The sequence below is a fragment of the Prinia subflava genome, chromosome 6, assembly GCF_021018805.1.
Source record: "Prinia subflava isolate CZ2003 ecotype Zambia chromosome 6, Cam_Psub_1.2, whole genome shotgun sequence".
In the NCBI taxonomy this organism is placed as follows: Eukaryota; Metazoa; Chordata; class Aves; order Passeriformes; family Cisticolidae; genus Prinia; species Prinia subflava.
In genome coordinates, this window is record NC_086252.1 from 18,514,452 (window position 1) to 18,534,908 (window position 20,457).

General features: G+C 43.2%; 1 protein-coding gene across 4 annotated transcripts in view; it reads right to left on the reverse strand.

Annotated features, from left to right (window-relative positions):
- MAP3K20 (mitogen-activated protein kinase kinase kinase 20) overlaps window positions 1-17,489 on the reverse strand; it is an 89,389-nt gene extending 71,900 nt beyond the window's left edge. Inside the window, exons 1-2 of one of the 4 annotated variants that reach the window (XM_063400504.1) lie at window positions 17,145-17,489; window positions 10,339-10,528 (exon numbers count right to left, since the gene is read on the reverse strand). In XM_063400504.1, coding sequence (XP_063256574.1) covers window positions 10,339-10,497 — 159 coding nt within the window. In that variant the 5' untranslated portion in view covers window positions 10,498-10,528; window positions 17,145-17,489. Of the gene's footprint in view, window positions 1-10,338; window positions 10,529-16,948; window positions 17,114-17,144 lie in introns of those variants that run through there. The other 3 variants (XM_063400502.1, XM_063400503.1, XM_063400505.1) reach the window with 3 other exon arrangements.
- Window positions 17,490-20,457: the final 2,968 nt, after the last annotated feature.

The window sequence follows — 20,457 nt, forward strand, 5'->3', positions numbered from 1 at the left end:
CAGCTGATGCCAATGTTGCTACAGAATCAAGTGTCACTCGCCCTAAATTTCTTGAGTCAGGCACCCTGTTAGTGCTGTTACTTCACATTCGTCTCACTAACAGCTATAACAGGCACCAAATATCCCGCTTCTCACTGTACAGCACAGAATCAAATACTTGAGACATACAAAAGGCAGGAGATTTCTTACTGCAGGTTTCAAATTTATTAAGTAAAAACAGAATGTTTGTTGATCCTATGACAACTAAGCTTTATTTCCAGTCGGTGGGAATAGGGAATGGGCTCCTTCCAGAATTATAGCCCTTACAGGGAATCGGTCTGTAATGGGAACACAGTAAACCAATCGGAACCCAGTGCCAGAAAGCACATTACTGCCAACTTCTGCACAGGACACATGAGACACTGGCTTGGAGAGGTGCCTTCCAATAAAAACTTTGGTACAACTACATAAACAATCCAGAACCCAAAAGTTAAGAGCAGAACTCCAAAATATGTGGTCCTCTGGAGTGGGGTCTAGATTTTGCATTTGCCTTTAGAGCTCTCACAAACTCTTAAGGGGGTAATAGCAAGGCAACATCCAAAAGAAAGAGGAATTAAACATCTCCTAATTGTAGCCATCTGTTTCTACACACTTAACATCACACACAGCATCCTAAGTATATAGAGACATATCGTCACAGAGAAGTCAAAAAGCCTTTTCCTTGGTTTAGGAGATTAAAAGTACACAGTTCACAAAAATGGAAACCCACTAATCATTACTTACAAGCCTTCACATTTGAAAGGTTTGCCTCAAATGCATCTAACATTACTAAAATTAAAGTTGTTACAAGATCAGACAAGAAGTGATTTCAGCACTTTTCCTCCCTCTAATTTCACATAGGCATGCATGACACTTTCTCAGCTCTACGATTCTTCCAAGAGGAAAAGATAATCCCTCAGAAAATGTCGCTCATTTGCTTGAGGGTGCAACAACTACTTGATGTTAACAAGTTTCCAGAACTACCTACTCATCTCTCCTATTCTGCCTCTGCCAGACAATAATCTCCAGAGTGCCTCAGCTTTCACTGAAAGGCTGCCACCTGCCCAGCCCACATGCCTATCTTTTGGTTTTCCCACCTTCCAAGAGCAACTTGGTACAAGCAACTGCATCCCATCTTCTGGTGTCTACCAAGAGCTTCCTCATTTCTCCTACAACAGCTCAAGGGAATTTACAAGCCATGCTTATTTTTGATGCAGCTACTGGTAAGTCAGATGCCCAATACACAAAACCCACAGCTATTTGGTCAGTCATGTATATCATAACACAATTCTTTTCTCCATTGCCTCCATCATTTAGCCACAAGGAACCTCAATTTTCAGGAGTTTTGGAGTAAAATAAATAAGCAACCAGAGGCAGAAAACAAGTGGGAAGATGTGAGACACTGTTCCCCTTCAATGATATCCAAGGGCCAGGCCCTATTTTGCCAAGGAAGTGCACCTATAGGGGGACCCTCCTGTGTGCAAGACACCCTGTGTTTCCCTGTGGAGCTGACTTTCTTAAATAGAAAGTATGCAGAATGCAGATTCTCTAAACATTAGTCTAATAAACAAATATGTATTTGCAAATAGGATTCTTCCCCAGTAGCTGAACTGCAACAGATGAAACATTTAAAAGAAGAAACAGAGCAGTTTGGAGGCAGTTGGATCAGAAGAGCTCTGGATCAGTAGCTCTGTGTTTGCCCTTGCTGGCCTCATCTCCCTGGTGTGTGAGTACAATTAACCGAGTATAAGAGAAAGAGTTAATGTTGAAGCTGTTCTCTGGACTCCTCTGCAGCCTCCAGCTAACATAAACACATCTGAATGTTTTCCTGTGACTGTTTATATCGTCCTCTTAAAAAGGAAACTTTCTCTGTCAGCACCTGAGTAAGTGGAAATAGGTAAATATGAAATAAAACTTACAATCTTAGTTGTGTTAGTACTATTAAAAAGACTGATTTTGATGCTTGCATTCAAGTTAGGATATATTTTCTGCTTTCTTCAACTCTGTTTTCAGTGAAATCTTGTGCCTCAGACCCTTACACAACTCACATGCAGCCAGTTTAAATTAAGGACTAAAAAACAACAACAAAAAAAGGAAGTAAAGTAGGGCCTATCTTGTTCTATAGGTTATTTTATTGGCCTCCTAAAAGCACAAAACTCTTTGTTCAAAATTCCATTGCCACCATGTGTGTGGCGGGTAGCTTGGGGACCCAGCCAGAGACTGCAGCCCATCCTCAGCTTTGAATACTCCTGTGGAAAATGTCTCCAGGAGATTAATGGTCCCAGACTCCGATCACATCAACTCCAGCACAGGTCTCTGACTTCATCTCAACCATCACACAGGCGTGCAACAACCTAGAAACTGTGTCAGATTCAAACAATACTTCCACACACCTCAAGAGCTACTCTGGGGTCATCAGAAACAATTTGTCACTCGGTATGCTGCAGTGAGTGCAAGTTATTTAATTAGCATCCCCAGGAATTGCAACACCACCAAACTTCAATGTGGGTCACAGACATTTGTCAGCTGTCCCTCAAATCACTGTCCCATGCAATCACTTATCATCTCTCAAGTTACCACTCACCTGTCATTGTGATTTTCTACTTGTAACCTAGTTTTAAGAAAACCATATCATTAAATAAATGTCAGCATAAGTCTAACTTGAACCAATCCTCAATTGCTTGAGCCTGCAACAGCCTAGAACAGCGCTTTGAGAGAAAGGGATTTCTTCTGTATCCATGAGATTTCCACAGCAAAGCTTCAGGACAGCTTAAACATCCAAAAATACCATTTTGCAGTTAATCACTTCAACAGAAGCTCAGGGTCAGAAAATGTCGTGGGAGGGGAAACAAAAGAGCTGCCATTCGATGTCAAGGGTTGCTGGCATAAAAAAATAAGCAACACAACCTCTGCTCCAAATCATAAATAGCAACGAGTCCATGCAAAAAGAGGACTGAAACAGAAGAAACATATCTAGAGAAAAATTCAAAATAAAATTTAAAAAAAAAAGCAAAAAAAAACCCACCAAAAAATAGTCCAAAATAAACAAACAAACAAAATAAACCACCATAGAAAAAAATGCCTTTAATTGCAACTAAGTATCTATTGGAAATGTGAGCAGGCTACTGTCAAACAAAAACTTGCAGTTGACAGAATAATATTTAGGACAATATGCAATGGAAGTAAACTAATTACAAAAGTATAGGATAGTCAATAATATCCTAGCAGGCTGCATGTTGTGGATAGCAAAGGGGATAAGAAAGAGTGTTTTCTAAACAGGGATTTTCTCCCTATTCTGAACAACATTTATTCATCATTTATTAAGAAACCAGCCCAAAAACTTGTTCACTTGCAGATGTTGCACCTTCTGGAAAAAAAAAAATAAGAAAAGAAACCACTAACATTGAAGGCAGCTGAGATGAAAGGGTCCAAACCTCACAGCGATATTTCTAACACAGGGATCAGGCACACAGTAATTTCCTGTGACTCAACCAAGCCAAGGAAACTGTACCTACATTCCTAATGAGCAGCACATGCAAGGTAATTTCTCACTTACAAAGGCACTTGTAAGTGGCACTTCAAAAGACAAGCAAAAGGAAGCAACAGACATATCTGGTGCATCTTAGCTTAATAATTTACCTGTTAATCAAATTTGTTTACATAGCAACTGTTCAACTCTGCCACCAGTCAAGAGGACATGCGCACTTACCCCTCTACAGTTTTAGTACAAAATCCACTGGTTTGCACCACTGACAGTTACTGTGTCTCAAGTAATTCAAAATAACTTTTGAAGCCACATACTGCCAATGTGGGCCCTGACACATCAGTTTCACTGAAGCTGATGTCCACATCAAATTAACCCCAAAATTGGTTTGATTTTAAAAAAAAAGTGTATATACAAGCCAGTGTAAGTAAGAATCTCAAATTAAGTTGGTCAAAAAAAACCAGTAAACCACACAGCTTGTACTACAAATACTTGTTATTTATAAGAGGCAACTCTCAAGTTGTTACTCATTTAATGAAAACTTGGTATAAGAATGTTTAAATACATGAGTAAAAAATTCACTACAATAAAACGTAGCAAAATACAGACAAATACTTTTCTATGTCTAGATTCCTGTGTTTCCAAGATTGTTTTAGGAGGGAGAGACACAGAAATGAAGTGTCTTAAAACAGACAAAATGAAACTAAAGCCTGTTCTTCGCAAGAATAATTGCATTCTGGCAATGCTACATCATCTTTTATTATACTGCTGTCTCCCAAAAATGGGGTTTGGACAATATTTTGGTTGCAACGCATATGCCATGACACTTAGAACACAGTCTTACCCAAAGCATCCACTAAGAAAATCTCATGCAGTGACTTTCTTGACTCCTGGAAATATGACATTCATTTACAAAATAAAGTCCTCCAGAAAATTACCCCTTGAATAAAAGCTAAGAATAGGGCAAATAAAGAATCAGTCAAATTCATTGCAGAAGTCTGTCCTATCCAAAATGATATCCTGCAAGATACAGAATACACAACAGCTGCAGCATCTGAAGCAATTTTGACAACTTCCAGTCTATAAAGGGTTCTAAGTATCCTCTTGATACCTTTTGAGAATACCCTAGTCAGCACCAAGAGGAGCGCTCTAAGCCAATTCCTTTACTAAAATATATTAAAAAACCCAAACAGAAAACCTTGCAAAATAACCACTCTGTAAAACACAAGCTAAGACATTTTAAGACACTCCTCTGGTATAATAAATACAGTTTTAACTCCTTTTAGCAGCTAACACCACATAGCAGTAAACCTGAAAAGAGGTGAAAATCAGTCTCTTCTCCCAGCAACCAGCAATAGGACAAGATGACAGAGACTTAAACTGCACCAAGTAAGGTTTAGGGCTGGACATCAGGAAGAAGTTTTTCCCAGAAGGGGTGACTGAGCGTTGTAATGGGCTGCCCATGGAGGTGGTGGAGTCTCCATCCCTGGAGGTATTTCAGGAAAGACCAGATGTGGCAGTCAATGCCATGGTGTAGTTGACAAGGTGACGTTAGGTCATAGGTTGGACTTGATTTCAAAGGTCTCATCCAATCTAGTTGATTCTGTGATTCTGTTTTTCTTTGAATGAATATGGGGGCTGGATGGGTTACCATGAGATCATTTACTGTAAACTTTGTAATTTTTCAGCATAGGTGCAGATATCCCTGGAAAGTTCATATATTCGACTCCTACACCCTGCATAACTTCACAACTGCTAAGCCTCTCTCTCTCACTTTCCTCACACTCAATACTTGCTGACTCAGACCTGTGAGAGGTAAGGGAGTAGAAGCTCCTAGAAAGAGCTAATAAAATATTGACAGAGCATCGAAATTGACCTTCATTACAGCCAGGACCAGTGTGGAAAGTCATTCAAGGCTGGCACCATACCCATACCAGCTACAAACTACAAAGAAAAAGAACATCTACTATTTTTAGTCCTCTCAGGACTAAATTATCCATTTCAGTTTGTTTTGTTTTGCTTTATTTTACTCTGTTGTTTTTCTCTTGTTACTCTTGCGAATCATTGCCAGTCCTTACTCTCATGACCCACATTAAAATTATCACATGCTCTCTTTTAGCACTACAAACATGAATGAGGTAAGTCCAGTGACATGCATGTGATTATACTTAACTCATCCCCTTCAGAAGGTACAAGCACAATCTATGTCTTCTGGACAGTCCTTTCCAGAAGTGGATCATAAAAATAAAAAAGTGAACAAGCTGCATTATATGCTGTATGAAAATTTTTATGAAGCATTAAAATGTCCCCTAAAGCTTACAACACATGTATCACATACAAGAAGCCCTGACAACATAAAATTAACTTCCATGGTAGTCAGACTCCAGGCAATACAGCATCAAAACTAGAGAAAGCATGTTTTTATTTTTGAGTCTCATAAAACTCAAATGCATTAAAGACATGACTGGACAAAGCACGCATAGTTAATCTTGCTCAATTAACTTCTTTATCCACAAGTTAGTTCTGTCAGTTCACCAGAAATATTTAAGTATTTCCCAGTAAGATTACAACTACATTTTACTGGGGTTTTTCCACCTCTCTCCTACAGTTTGCACAGACCACTGCCAGCATTTTGAAGGAGTCCAGGAACGTATGTACTGGATAAAATCAAGTGATCTTGTATCCAAGTACCCTGGTTGTAAAGGCTGAAGCAACACTGCTGCCCATCAATAGCATAGAGACAGCTTATGGACCATGGAGTACTTTCAAAGACCAGTGGTATTAAAAAGAAATTCAAATTCCAGGTGAAATTCCAGCAGTACTAAACCTCCTGGTGAAGAACCACACTCCACACAGCAGCTGCCAACAAACTGCCACCAAAAGCACAGCCCTCAAAAGCACTGACAAATGACAGGTGAACTTCAGAGATGGGCAATCACAGGAGGTGAGTGCTCCTCAGTGAAAAGCTAACCTGGCAAGGCATAAAACAACATTTGTAACACTTCACTCCAGCAGTTATCTGCTCAAGATAATGGAGTCAAAAGAACTGCTAGCAATTTGCAGAATAAGGCCCCTGGCCCAGTCTTTCCCATTCATTTCAGTGGGAGCCAAATTACAGGTTTATCTAATAATTCCTATAAATCCCTCACAAAAATACCAAATAACTTCTGGAGTGGTAGATGTGCAATTTTCTTCAATGAGTGGACACAATTATCACTTAGGGCAAAAGGACAGGTCCTGCTACAGTAGGCATTTCTACTCTGCCACATGCATCATAAACATCATGCTGACAGCTTAATTTTCTACAAAACTATTCACTAGGAACTGCTGTTTCCTACTTTAAACCTAAAAGCACTATAGTGGTTGTACTAGATAACAAAATGGCAACTTAGTTTTTGTTTTGCTGCTATTTAATCACTCAGGCCACATTCCTGTATTTTACTTAATCAGCACAATTCTTGTCCAGTTTCACATCTGGTATTCTAATCAAGGCCTTGTAGCATATATTTTTTTTTCTATCAGACCTGTTTAGGTGTATTTTTTTCACATAAACATACATCTCTTCCCATAAAGTTGTGTTTTACTGCCTGTCTATAAAACATTAATGCCTTGTAGATGTATTTCTCAGATTTCAAAGAGTTTCAAACAAATCTGTCTGAGCAACATTCTTACAAGTATTTGTAATTTTTTTAAGCACATATTCTAGTATGCTATGCTGGAACAAAAATTGCTTTGTTTCACATGTTAGAACTTGTTAGCCTCTTGGCTAATATAAAACTTTCATGATCTTTGCTGGTTGTGATTGGCTTGTTTAATAAAATGACACACAGATAGAACATATTTGCAGAATGATACCATAGCTCTATTGACTTGGCTTGTTCCCTTGGACTTGGCTAGCATGAAATGCCTCTGAGCAAGTTTTTCACAACTCTCCTATGTTTTCCCTCTAATCAGTTGTTATGGATTACTGGCAGCAGTTAACAGAAATACAAGACATGCAGTCATGAAGATAAAAGGATACTTCCTTCCAAATAAACTAGAAAGAGTAGAATCACAGGTTATGCCCAGCTGGAAGGGACTCACAAAGATAACCAAATCCAACTCTCAGCCCCACACAGGACCATCCCCAAGAGTGCCTGAGAGCACACCGTCCAAATGCACAGAATAATTAGTTTTCTGGACTAAATGCATCCAAGTACCTACTAAACACAGATACACAAGAGTTACAGCAAGATATTTTTGTACTGATATCAGAAGAGTCAGTAACTCACCATGACTTTCAGTGCAGTTCAGTTACAGACATTCATTATTGTCATCACTACAGATGAAGATGGTACATATGTAAACATGTGACAGCCAGTAGGGTCACAAGACCTTTTGGCCACCAAGTTGGCCTCTGGTACAGCCACTATACTTCACCAAAATGCTCCTGTCTTGAGCTCAACAACTTGACAAATATAATTGTCTAAAGAGACATCTCAATGAGAAGACAGATGAAAAGGATCCTCCATCTTTAGTCCTTTCCTTTTAGATCCTTTCCTTTAGTCCTAGTTGTAGTCTGTGCCAAATATTACTCATCCTCGCTCCTGATAATTTGTGCTTTTCTTTCCATTCTAATTTTTCTGGCTACAGATTCCAAGCACTAGTTCTTGCAATAACTTTTTGCACTAGATTAAACTATCCCATCACTTTCTCCACATGAAAATGCAATTTTTGTATATAACCTCTAACTTTTTAATTCTCCAAGGTTGTTGACAGAAAAGTTCAGCCAAAGCTTGTCAGACTTATTTAAGACATCACCACTTGCCTCTCTACTGCCTTCCCAGAAAACCTTCAAGAGAAAGTGCCCATACCAAGCTGCTCCCATAACCTGTCTTGTTTAGTTTAAGTTGCAAATTATAACCAGTCTGAAGAAAAATAAGCAAATTTGTGATGGAAGGACTTGCTCCCCTTCTGTCAACTCATCCTGATGGATGATATTCATCATTCACTCTTGACACCCTCACTCAGTGTTTTGCAGATTCACTTGGGCTGCCCTTATAGTTCATTTACACCCTTTTGAATACAACAGAACCACATATGCCTAACAACAATTTTCCCGGTGCTACATACGAAGATAAAGCACGCCTGGTTGTTACAAATTACTTGATCCTGATTTGCATATGCAAAACAATTAACCTAATTTGCCTAACAGCACCACAATATGAGCTCTTACTGAGTTTCAAGTCTTCATTAATCCCTAAATAAACCCTTAAATTATAAGAAACACTTTCTGGCATATGGTTTCCTTTTCCTACTGTACAACCTGTGTTCCTTGCTACCCAAGCTGAACTTTGTGTTCTGCTGTCTTAAAAAAATACATTTTTGTTGAATGGTCCAATTGTGTCAACTAATACACAGGATTTTCCTTTCTCCATCCTTTCTGATGTCAGTAAGTTTGATGCCATCACAAGATGTAGTAATACTGTTTTTAAATTTACTTTCAAAAAATGCTTTAAGTACATAGCAAAAGGTCTAGCATAGATACCAGCATAACACCATCAGAAACAGTTCAGTAAAGGTATTTCACTGGCCCTGATTGAGATCTGCCAGCCAGGTTATTTTTAAGGAGTGCATTATTGATACTGCATAGCACAAGTTATACTTTTCATGTATTTTTTGATATTAACAAATAGTAGAAATAAAGAGAACAGCACAACTGACATTAGACAGAAGGTACAAATCTTCCATTGTCCTAGAAAAATCTTGAGATCCTTTTACATTATTTTAGACAGCAACCTGCTTAATCATGATCAAACATGCTTATCACATCACTAAGCATGACACAATCATGGCAGCTCCACTGCTGCAGCACTGGATGAACTTTGGTGTCTGATTATTTACTAAGTCCATATGCCTAGCACTGCTCTGTCCTCCAGCCTGTAACTGTCTTCCTACACAGTCTGAGGATACTGTACACAAGTGACCTATGGTCATGAAGGAACAGCAGCCCAGGAACTGCAGTCCATCACTGCACCGCGGTGTGCTCACTGCTCCATCGGTGGTGCTCACTGGAGCACTGTGAGGACCACATACATCATGGCTCTGCTGAAACTGTTCAAAGCTGAGGGGTCAACAGGACTTTCAGGCAAGTTTAAAAAGCTTTTAGAAAAATAAAAAAACCAAAAACACAACAAACCAACCTTAGCTGGTAAAGGTGCACTTAGGTAATTCTGCCATTTCCCCTAGGATTGCCAAGGACCCAACTGCCTTTCCAGGTCACGAGATGCCCCAAAAGAAGGTGACTGGCAGAACAGTTAGGGTTAAAACTACTTCATTACAAGACCAAACTACGACTCTGTGGCTATGACTAACTAGGAGCCAGTGGAGCCCTAGATCAAAATCTTCAGCAGGCAGGGAAGAGACAACTCTAAGCCTGCAGTGAACATACAGATGTGAACCACAGAGCAGACGTCAGGAGGAGAAAATGGCACCAGGTAATGACAGGAACACCACCTCTTCCTATCCAGCAACATGCCGGTGGTATCAAGGGGAAATAAGCAGCTCCACAGGTGCAGCCAGCTCTCCTCCTCCTCAGGGCCAGGCAGAGGAGAGTTGTGAAACAAGAAAAGTGGGAAAGAACAGCGGACAGTAAATCAATAATACTTTTAAATGAACCCCCTCAGCTTGGACTGCCCATTACATCTTTACTGTAACCTCATGGCTTACAGAGCCTTGTAATTAAACAAAAATCCCAAGGTGGTTTCCCTGCATTACCTAGAGGATGGAAAACACTAGAAAAGGATTTTTGTTCTTGTTACCACAGCAGACAAAGTGAATGAAAAGTAAACTTTTACCTCTTTTTCTATTTTGAGCAGCTTCTTTACTGCCACCTCCTTGTCCTGAGAAATCCATCGGGCTCGGTAGACACTCCCAAAACTCCCTCCACCGCAGTTCTCAAAAAACTGCAAGTCATCAAATTTAATTTGCACAAATGAAGCACTGGTAGACGACATCTCATAATGACAAAATATACCACAGCGAAACCTGTAAAGAGAAAAGCTTTTATTAATGCACATGCTCCAAGAACTTAGGGACTTTGTTACCCATCCGCAGTCACCCCAAAATCAGAATCATAAGTAGACTACAGTAAAATCCATAGGCCACAGGAGGAAAAGTGCCTGAGAACTTGCATTCCAACAAGCTGTGCAGAAGTTTGCATAATATGCACAAGCTCTTAGGAGGAGCTGGGGGACAGAAACAACTAACAGTATTCCTCGGAGCAATGCTGATGTTGCCCAAACACCTCAGAAAGAGCCCTGCAAAAGGCAGGCACGTGGCTGCCTTCTCTGTGGACAGACAGGAAGCGTGTTCTGGGCCCGGGTCGCCTGCCCACTCCGGCACGCCGGGCACGCCGTCCTCCTGCCACGCCAGCCAGGCACAGGGCACACGGCACCCCGGCCGGGCCGGCCAGCAGCTGTGCCAGCAGCCGTGGCCAGCAGCCGTGGCCAGCAGCCGTGGCACCTTGGCACACACCGTGCGCCCTACCAGCGCTCCGGGCGAGGCCGGAGCACCTCATGCAAGGATGTGGAAAAACCTGGCCATGGTAAATCTCTCTTCCTGAGTGACTCAGTGCTGTTTGCACGTTGTAACAAAGCGCAAGTACAGAGTAATTCATCTGGGTTACATTATGTGAAATTCTGCAGCCTGTGCCAAGACTGGTGTCGGCAGTTTCAAGAGATGATCCCAAACCTGCTGACACGGGAACAGAATGTCCTTCCCCGAGATTTCACGGTGATACAGCTTATGGCTGTAGCGAATTTCAAGAAACATTATCACCCAAATGGATGAACAATGACTAATTTTAGGTTTCTTTTTCTAATGATATGAGATCAGAAAACTCAGTCTTTAACGGGACTGCAGGACACAGCACATTCCAGAACTGTCTGCAAGTCTGCTGGGGGTTCAGTTCAGATGCACCAGCCTAGACAAAGTAGTTTTAATTACCATCAAAAGTTGCTATACTTGCAATTAATATCAGTAAATTTATCAGCATAAAATGAGAGCGCAGTTTTAATGAAACAAGCCAAAAAAGAATCGGAGATTTTGGGTTGATGATGAAAACTATACATCCAATTTCACTGGTAAATTACACTACCAAAATATAAAATGTCTTCTAGGAACCTCCATTCCATAGGGCTTTTTGAGATAAAACCCATGTTATGTGTTGTCCAGAGCTGGTAAACACACCTGTGTTAACTCCTTGTATTGCTGACTGCCAGAATCTCTTTATGCCAGCCCCTTCTGTAACAAACACAATGGCATTATTTGCCCCATTGCTCTCCTGATTGTGTAGCTACTCTGACTAAAATTTTAAGATATCATTTGATCAGGAATTTCTGGCACTATTTGGTTGCAGCTATTCTCCAAATGAAAGATGACGATATCAATGCTTTTCCACACACAACATAACATAGAGCCTTCTCTGCCTGCTCATTTTATACCTCTTGACCACCCATAAAGATAAATGCTGACCAGACCATGACAACTTTACTGTGTGTACTGAAGGCTTTTTAGCAAGGAGCAGACTTCAAGCCTTTCACTGACAGCCAGCCTGCAGAGCTCTCAGAGAGGGAACATGAATGCTCTCTCCCCAGAGCTGCAAGTCAGAGCAAGGGGTTACCAGTGGGATGTGAAATGCAGTCCATTTTTCCAGTGCTCTGCAGCCTCTTCCCTAATACAAGTGCCTGAACTGTCCTGCTGACCTTCTGTTCTTGTTTTAACCTTGTTGCTGTTGTTAATTTCCTGCCATCTCAGAGTCATCTTCTGCACAGCCTACACATGTTTTCTTTAGAGAAAGGAAATTGGTCAATCCTACAAACCTACAAAGAGAGTAATGAATGTTTTAATGTTTTGCTCTTTGCTAGTGCCACTTAATTAGCAGATCTTCAGAAACAAAAGTTCATTTGCATTGTTTACTGCAAAAGTTGCTCCAAGTTCATGCTGTCTACATGGTGTCTCAAGCATATGTGACACTTGACAGACAAATAAAACAGGTTGACTTCTCAACCCAAAGACCTCACAATTTAGGGCCACAGCCCTGCACAATTTTATGTGCATGGGTAATCACACTTGAGTGAACAATTTCCTTACTGACAACAGAATTAACTAAACGAGTGATGTGACTCCCAGGCAAAAGCATATGCACCAACTAGACCATGAATTTAACAGGAAAGTGGGAATAGCTGAGAACAGATCATTGCATTTGAGATGGCAGAAGGAAGAAGAAACCAAGTGAAAAGAAAAACACATCCCAGGAAAGAAATTTCTGGCCTTCACTTTCTGAATTCAATAGCTTTGAAGAGTTGTCAAATTATTTAACATATTGTTCACCCAAACCATCAAATGAACTGTACAAACTAGTAAATTATTTTATTCCTGAAAATTACATTAGCAGAGAATAACATGCACACCAGACGCTTGACAAATACAAGTGAGTACTTTTCTGATGGGTCCTCCTTACTGCTTCAAACTTTATCTAAATTTTCATGCACTCACAATCCAGTGCCTGGGACACAAGCACTTGCAGAAGCTACCACTCATTCTTTAAACACCTTCTCAATTTCAAATTTACCTACAGCAGTCAACCAGCTGCAGATCACAGGTTCACACGGTGAATCAGGTGGCAAGACCTTTGAGATACTGAGTCCAACCAATGACTGAATACCACCATGTCAACTAGAGCACAGGACTGAGTGCCACGTCCAGTCACTCCTTAAACGACTCCAGCAACAGTGACTCCACTACCCCCTGGGCAGTCCACTCCAGTGTTTAATCACCCTTTCTGTGAAGAATTTCTTCCTCATGTCCAGCCTAAACCTGCCCTGATACAGCTTAAAACCATGTCCTCTTGTCCTGTCACTGGTTGTCAGGGAGAAGAGGCTGACCCCTACCTGACCACAACCTCTTTTCAGGTAGTTGTAGAGAAGCCATAAGGCACCAGCATACAATAAGTTAATGTTATTTAAAGAATGATTCATTGGTTGGCATCAGGTTGTTCCAGATGTTTTTTTTTCCAGAGAAAGTAGAGGAGATTTACAAGAGACACTCTGTTTAGAGATCTGTAATTAAAACCAGCCTCCATTAGTTTTCTTTTTCTAGATGAAACAACAGACCTGTTTAAACATTACTCTATGTTTTTGGATTCAAGGTAGGTAATCCTCAATTAGAAAGATCAATCTCTGTGTTGTGTTTGAGAAAACAACTGTTTAGATTAACAATTGCAAATGACAAATCCATACACACTTATTAACTTGTCATCCTGTTTTAAAGATATTTAAAAATCTGACTTTATAACATTGCTTAAGAGAAAAAAAATAGATCAGGTTCTTCATTAAACTCCACAGTCTTCCACTTGCATCTGAAATAGGCACAGCATTCCAACAATGTGCAGCCCTTTTTCGCATCTTACACCTCTACAGGCAGGAGAGCAATCCTCAGCAGCACGGCCTGGGGCCCTACAGCACCTCCCGTGCACACAGCTCAGAGGGGCTGGTACCCGCACCCTCCTTCCCCACTCACGGTTCGGGTGTTCAGCTACCACCACTGTGTAGCAGGGAAACGCTGCATTGACTGACTTTGCTGCTTACTCTCAGTTAAATGAAAACATGACAGTTCAGAAACAGTGAATGACAGGTATTTCAGGAAATAATTAAACTGATGGTTATTTCAGTTATTCCTATGGGATCTTCCTGGAGGTAAAAGAATTTTCTCCTTTTTCTATTTCTAATAGGTGCCATGAGCTTGTAATCTTGCAGCGCAGCTACATCTTCTCCTGGCTCTTTTATTTTTTCCACATAGTAATTTATATTTGAGCATGCTGTTAGAAGCTGTTCATTTCATACCACAAAGTAAGAGATCTGTGTTGCATTTGGCAGTGTTTAACATTTGAAATTGTTATTTAACATTAGTATGTAACATGTCAGGACTATTACGCAGAGTCACTTTGCAGCAAGCGAAGTCACCACACTATGTCACCACAGGCTCAATTCACCAGTGATGCAGGGGTAGGAAACCATCCACCATCACTGGCTTCTGGTGATTACAGCACTTTAGGGGATACACCAATGTGAGGGTCCTGGCCCTGCTAGGGTCCCATATTTGTTCTTCCCCCATGACACCCCAAGGTGAGGGAATGTCCAGGCCCATGGGCTGCAGACCGACCCTGCTGCAGGCTGCCCCACATCTTAGCACAGCAACACTGGAAGAACTCAGCACGTTCACTTACACCTCCCACCTCCCTGCAAACTGCAATGGAGGGGAAGTGCTGCCATACCCAACACTCTGCTTTATTCCACGTACAGAACAGAAGATCTTTCCTTCTGTCATTCAGCTACTGCTCCCAGAGTATAAAGAGCTTCCACTTGAGGGACGTAGAGACAGGAGGGAGGAAAGAATTTACAAATTGCACAGTAACTACAACTCATATTTTGTTTAGTGCGTGGCTGCAAAACCGAAAATTGCATCTCTCATTTTGCACGTGCACCTGACGCTGCTCAAGTATTCAATTACTGCAGGAACAGCCTTTGTAATTTATTACGGGGAACAACCCTGCCCCTCACTTTACTGCGTGGTTCCACAAAGCAGGATTCAGTGCTTCTTGCAGGAAGGCACACTGCCAACATATTGCCAATAAAGTAGTAGCACACCACACTTGTGCTATCTTAAAATACACAGCTGAATGTGCCAAGTTTCCTTATTTGGCAAAACAGCCCATTTGCTTTCAGGATCTTTGACTATCCATTTTTAGACCCAAATCATCCTTTGTATCCAACATGGCCTACAGTCCTTAAGCATACCAACCTGGATTTTTTGAGCAGTATATTTATACAGAGTTAAAAAAATATGTATATATTAAAAAAAATAAAAAAGTCCAACAAAAACCCCCACCCTCAAACACCAAAACATGGTTAGCAATTGTCTTCTCCAAACAGAAAACAGAAAAGGAGTTACAGTGACATTGAGGTACAAAAGATACTGTGGAAAGAATTTTTTATATTAAAAAAACTCCTTAATCATATAATGAACTGCTGATGGATAAGATGCAAACAAACTCCAAGCACAAATCCAAATTAAATATATCCTAATCTTCTAATCTCCCAATGAGTTAAAATAAAGCCAACAACCTCTACAAGTCCTAAACTTTCTTAATCAGACTGAGTAGCAGTCCTGCAGATGGTGAGACTGGAGCCATGGCTCTGCCTACCTTAGTTACAGACTCAACAACATTTGAGCCTGTCCTTTGTCAGAACCTAAGAATTCTGCATAACTTCCATTAATAACATTTCTAATTTTATTTTAATTTATATAACCACTGCAGCAGAAAAAGGGCTCAACTCCACCTAAACAGTTAGAGTACTGCAGGAAAAGAATAATTTTAAGCCAAGCTGTGTCAACGGCAGAGACTGAAGGCTTTAAAGGCTTCACTTTAAACAGAAAACATTTTTTCTCAGAAAACCCCTAAATTGGTCACTTCATTTACATTACACTTTGTAAGTGATGCCTGCCAGGGGTACACACACAACAGCACGCAAGGAAGACAAGGCAGCCAAGGCTGCATCCAGGCCCACAGCACAGCTTGGTCCTGGCACAGACTGCAGGACCTGGGCCTCAGTCTTGTCCGTGTTTCTGTCCTCCCCTCACGGTGAGCCAGGCTCTCCAGGGTTACCATTACTCACACAATGCCTCCGGTATGCAAAGCACATCACGGATAGATAAAATAAGTAGGCTTCAGAGGACTTACAATTCCAGGACAAATTCCTGAAAGCATCTAACCACATACCTCCTGCAGAAAGCTATGATATTTTCGGGCAGTGACCCAGTTAATCCAGTGCTTTCAAATTATTTCTGCTTCTGGAACTTAGAAAAAGTAACGATCCATGGCTTTCCCGATGGCTCTGTCGCTAAAACTCCCAGCAGAGCATACTGGATACAGGGTAATAGATGGCTCACACACACGTGCTTAATAAAAGATCATACTGCTGGAAACCAGCTAACTTAAGCAAACACAGCAAAACCAGAAATCGACAGCTTACTTAAAAGAAGGAAAAAAATGGAGGGAATGAAAGACACACCTCAGATCCCAACCCGACGGTTTTTATGCCCAAAACAACAGCAAAATGCAGCAGGTGCGCTGCATTTGAAACGCATTCGAAGGAGCGCAGGGGTGGCCGAGCGCGGCAGCCCCCGGACGGACGCTGGCTGCCCGTGTCCCATTGCCCATATCCCCCTGCCCATATCCCGCTGCCCGTGTCCCGCTGTCCGGCAGCAGCTTTCCCAGGCCGGGCCGTCCCGGCCGGGTGTCGCTCGGCGGGCACCGCTCAGCCCTGCCCTGCCCTGTCCTCCCGGCGGGGCACGGCCCGTCCCGACCCCCGTCCCACTGCACGGCCAAGCGTGGGCACCGCTCACCGCGGGGGCTTTTGGCCGGCGCGGCGGGACCACGGCGGCGCAAGGTCAGGCCGTGTGCCCGGCCGGCCGCCTCCCTTCACAGCGCTTCTGAAGTTGTTGCTTCATCACGGGGAACGTCAAACCCGGAGGGGACACGCACGGCTCGGCCCGGCCCGCTGCCCGCCGCCTCCCTCCGCCCGGCCGAATGCGCACCCACCGCGCCGCCGCCCCGAGAGCTGCCTCCGCTTCGCCGTCCTCACCTTTCCCGAGGGGCTCCGGGCTGGCGGGACCCGAGCGGCGCCGATCCCGGAGCCGGCGAGGGAGCCTACAACCGGCGCGACCGCGTCTCCCGCTCCGTCCCCCGCGCTTCCGGTTGGTGCCAGGAGCCGGAGCCGGAGCCGCCGCCGCCCCCGCACCGCCTCGCAGCGGCGCCACCCCGCGCTCCGCGCCGGGCCCCGCGGGGAGGCGCGGCCGCCGCCGGCTCGGGGGCGCGGGCGGCGCGGTGCCCCGGCTGTAGGGGGCGCGGTGCCGGGGCAGGGCGGGCGGTGCCGGCCCCGGGCCGCGGCTGCGGCGGGCGGAGGCGAGCGCGCCCCCCCCGCCCCGGGACACACACGAGCGCTGGCGCTCGGCGCGCGCGGCCCCTCACGGCCCGCGCACCCTGCACCCACAGCGCGAGCGCCGGGTGGGGCTGGCGTGAGGCGAGGGACGGAGCATGAGCTGCTCGGAACCGCAGCCACAGACCGTGCTGCCTTGAGGGGACCCGCCAAGACCGTGAAGTCCAGCTCCTCACCTTGCACAGGACGTCCCCAAGAATCACACTGTGTGCCTGAGAGCGGTGTCCAAGTGCTTGTTGGACTCTATCAGGCTTGGTGCTGTGACCACTTCCCTGGGGAGCCTGTCCCAGTGCCCAACCGCACACTGCACGAAGAACTTTTTAATAACATACAATCTAAACCTTCCCTGACACAACTTCAGGCCATTCCCTTGGGTTCTGTCACAGGTGACTACAGAGAAGAGATCAGCGCTGTCCCTCTGCTTCCCCTCATGAGGAAGTTGTATCTTCAGTGAGGTCTCCTCTCAGTCTCCTCCAGGACAAACAGACCCAGTGCCTTCAGCCACTCCTCATGTGGCTTCTCCTCAAGGCCCTTCACCATCTCTGTTGGGTTTCTTTGGACACTCTCTAAGAGCTTTATAACCTTCTTACATTGTGGCACCCAAAACTGTCCCCAGCACTCAAGATGGGGCCGCACAAGTGCAGAGCAGAGCGGGACGATCACATCCCTTGCCTGGCTGGTGATGCTGTGCCTGATGTACCACAGGACAGGGTTGGCCCTCCTGGCTTGGGCTGACCAGGGAGGATGGCCTCTGGGAGAGTGCCTGTTTGCTTGTTGGTCAGCTGTGCCAAACATTTTTTCCATGGCTGTGTATCTGTAGAGCAGGGATTTACCATAAGTGAGTTTAGGCCTGGTTGCAGGGCCTAAATAAACTATTCCAGTAGCACATGAGAAATGAGGGGGTGGTTAATATTTCCTACTTCAAGACTAGGAGTGCAGAGTCTGCACCAGGCAATGTGTTAACCTGCCTCTTGTTTAAATCACCTAACTGCACTTGCTGTAGTAGGGGACAAGTGGGAGAAAGCAAAGAAATCTGCCTAAGGACTGATCAACCCCAGCGCTACACTGTTGTGAAGTTGAAACTGCTGCAAGGTTTTAAGCCTGCATTTTGGGGCTTGTACTCTTTCTGCTCTCTGGCTAATGAGACTAGATATTTTAAAGTTGTTTTTCCATTATCATGAAAATTAAATTAAAAATAGCTGGATAAGATCAGAAACCAGTGTAATGGCAGTTTCTCAGGTGGCCATACTACTGTACAGAACAATGAGCCAACAGATGGTGTTATGTTTTCCCTCCTTTCTGAGACAGCAAACTCAAAGAGAGAAACTCAGAAATTCTGTCTGGAGACCTCAATCCTAATCTCAGACTTCTTCAATTGATACAAGACAGGCAGAAAAAGAAAATATTTTAAAACTAACAGAAGTTATTGTAAAGCCACAACAATTAGCAAAGCATAAAGGCAGTTCAAGCAGCTTTAAATTCAATTTTAGAGTGGAAAGGATGCAAAAGAATTGTCTCTTTACGTCTCATCACAGGTTGTGTAATGACATCTCACCATGTTTCAACATGTAAAATACAGTGTCATGCATATGTCCAGGTGGTTTAAATCATGCTGCCTGCCAAAAGCACAAGGCACAGCCCCGCCCCGCCTGTCCAGCCCTGTTCCTGCTGCTGCACTGCCCACCTCACCTTCTGCCAGCATGGTGTTTGCACGGCTGAGCAGGGAACTGGGCTGTGCAGGAGAAGCTGCTGCAGAGAAAACAAATCAGGTTTCACTCAGAGCAGAATGCAGGTCATCAGGCAATTGCACAAAGACTTGTGCCAGCACAAAGGCAGAAAAGGAGCAAGGGCTGATAAAAGCAGCTGATGGGAGCCTGGAAGTGCTTTTTTACCAGTGTAGTGGTTATGCCAGCTTAAACTGTATGTGAAACTCTAGACACAGATAATTTGGAGGTGGACACCTGCTCCGTATTTCTCAGTTCTCCTTCAAGACTGGCCTAGAGTTCATCTCAGGCTTAATGCGGAGGTTTCTTTGAAGCACGGCTGCTTCTGTGGTTGCTATGGCTTGCTTCCATTTCTAGCTTAAAAAATTGGCTGGAAAACATGGTGGAAGTCATGCCCGGGATATACTGGGAAGGTTGTACACACTGCTGTAGAAGATGTAGCCCTAGTGTATGGTAATGTTAATTTAGCTAGTTTAAGAAATGTTAGCTGTAACTACATGGTGGCAGTTTTATGCCATTCATTCCATCAGAATTGTGATCTGGAAAAGGTGGAAAAATGGCTCACCTGAAAGCCCTCTCTACGTTATTTTTGCTTGCTTTCCAGACTGAAATACTTGCAGGTATGTCTACACATGCTGCAATCACACACCTCTGCAGTTACACCCCAAAACATAACTAGCAGGATTGGTTTCATGACTAAAAGACAACTTGCATGGTATGGCTAGCCAAAATAAGCTGCCTTTTCTCTTTCTGGGTGATAGCAAGTGGAAAATCTAAGGAATTGTCTGTGGATTTGCCTCAGAGGCACTCTTGCTGCTCCTGGTGTACATGAGGCAGTGAGTGTGTACCCACACCCAGCAGCCTGATGCTACATGCAGTCCCCATGCTCGCACAGAGACTGATTCCTGTTTGTTTCAGGAGCCCAGTCTTTCGTGTCCTGCAGGAAATGGCTTCTTGTCTTTCATGGGGAATGAAAAAAGAGCTTGTACCAACCATCATCCATCTATGGAGACCCATCTTTGTTGTTGTTTTCTTACCCGTTGTTATTTAATAAAAACAAACAACAATTTTATTAAAGTGCCCATATGGTATATTTAACATGAAATTATAAATATACCATTAAATATTAATTAATTATAAAATTATTAAGCACAAAATTATTTAACATAGACCAGAATGATTAAATACAGAC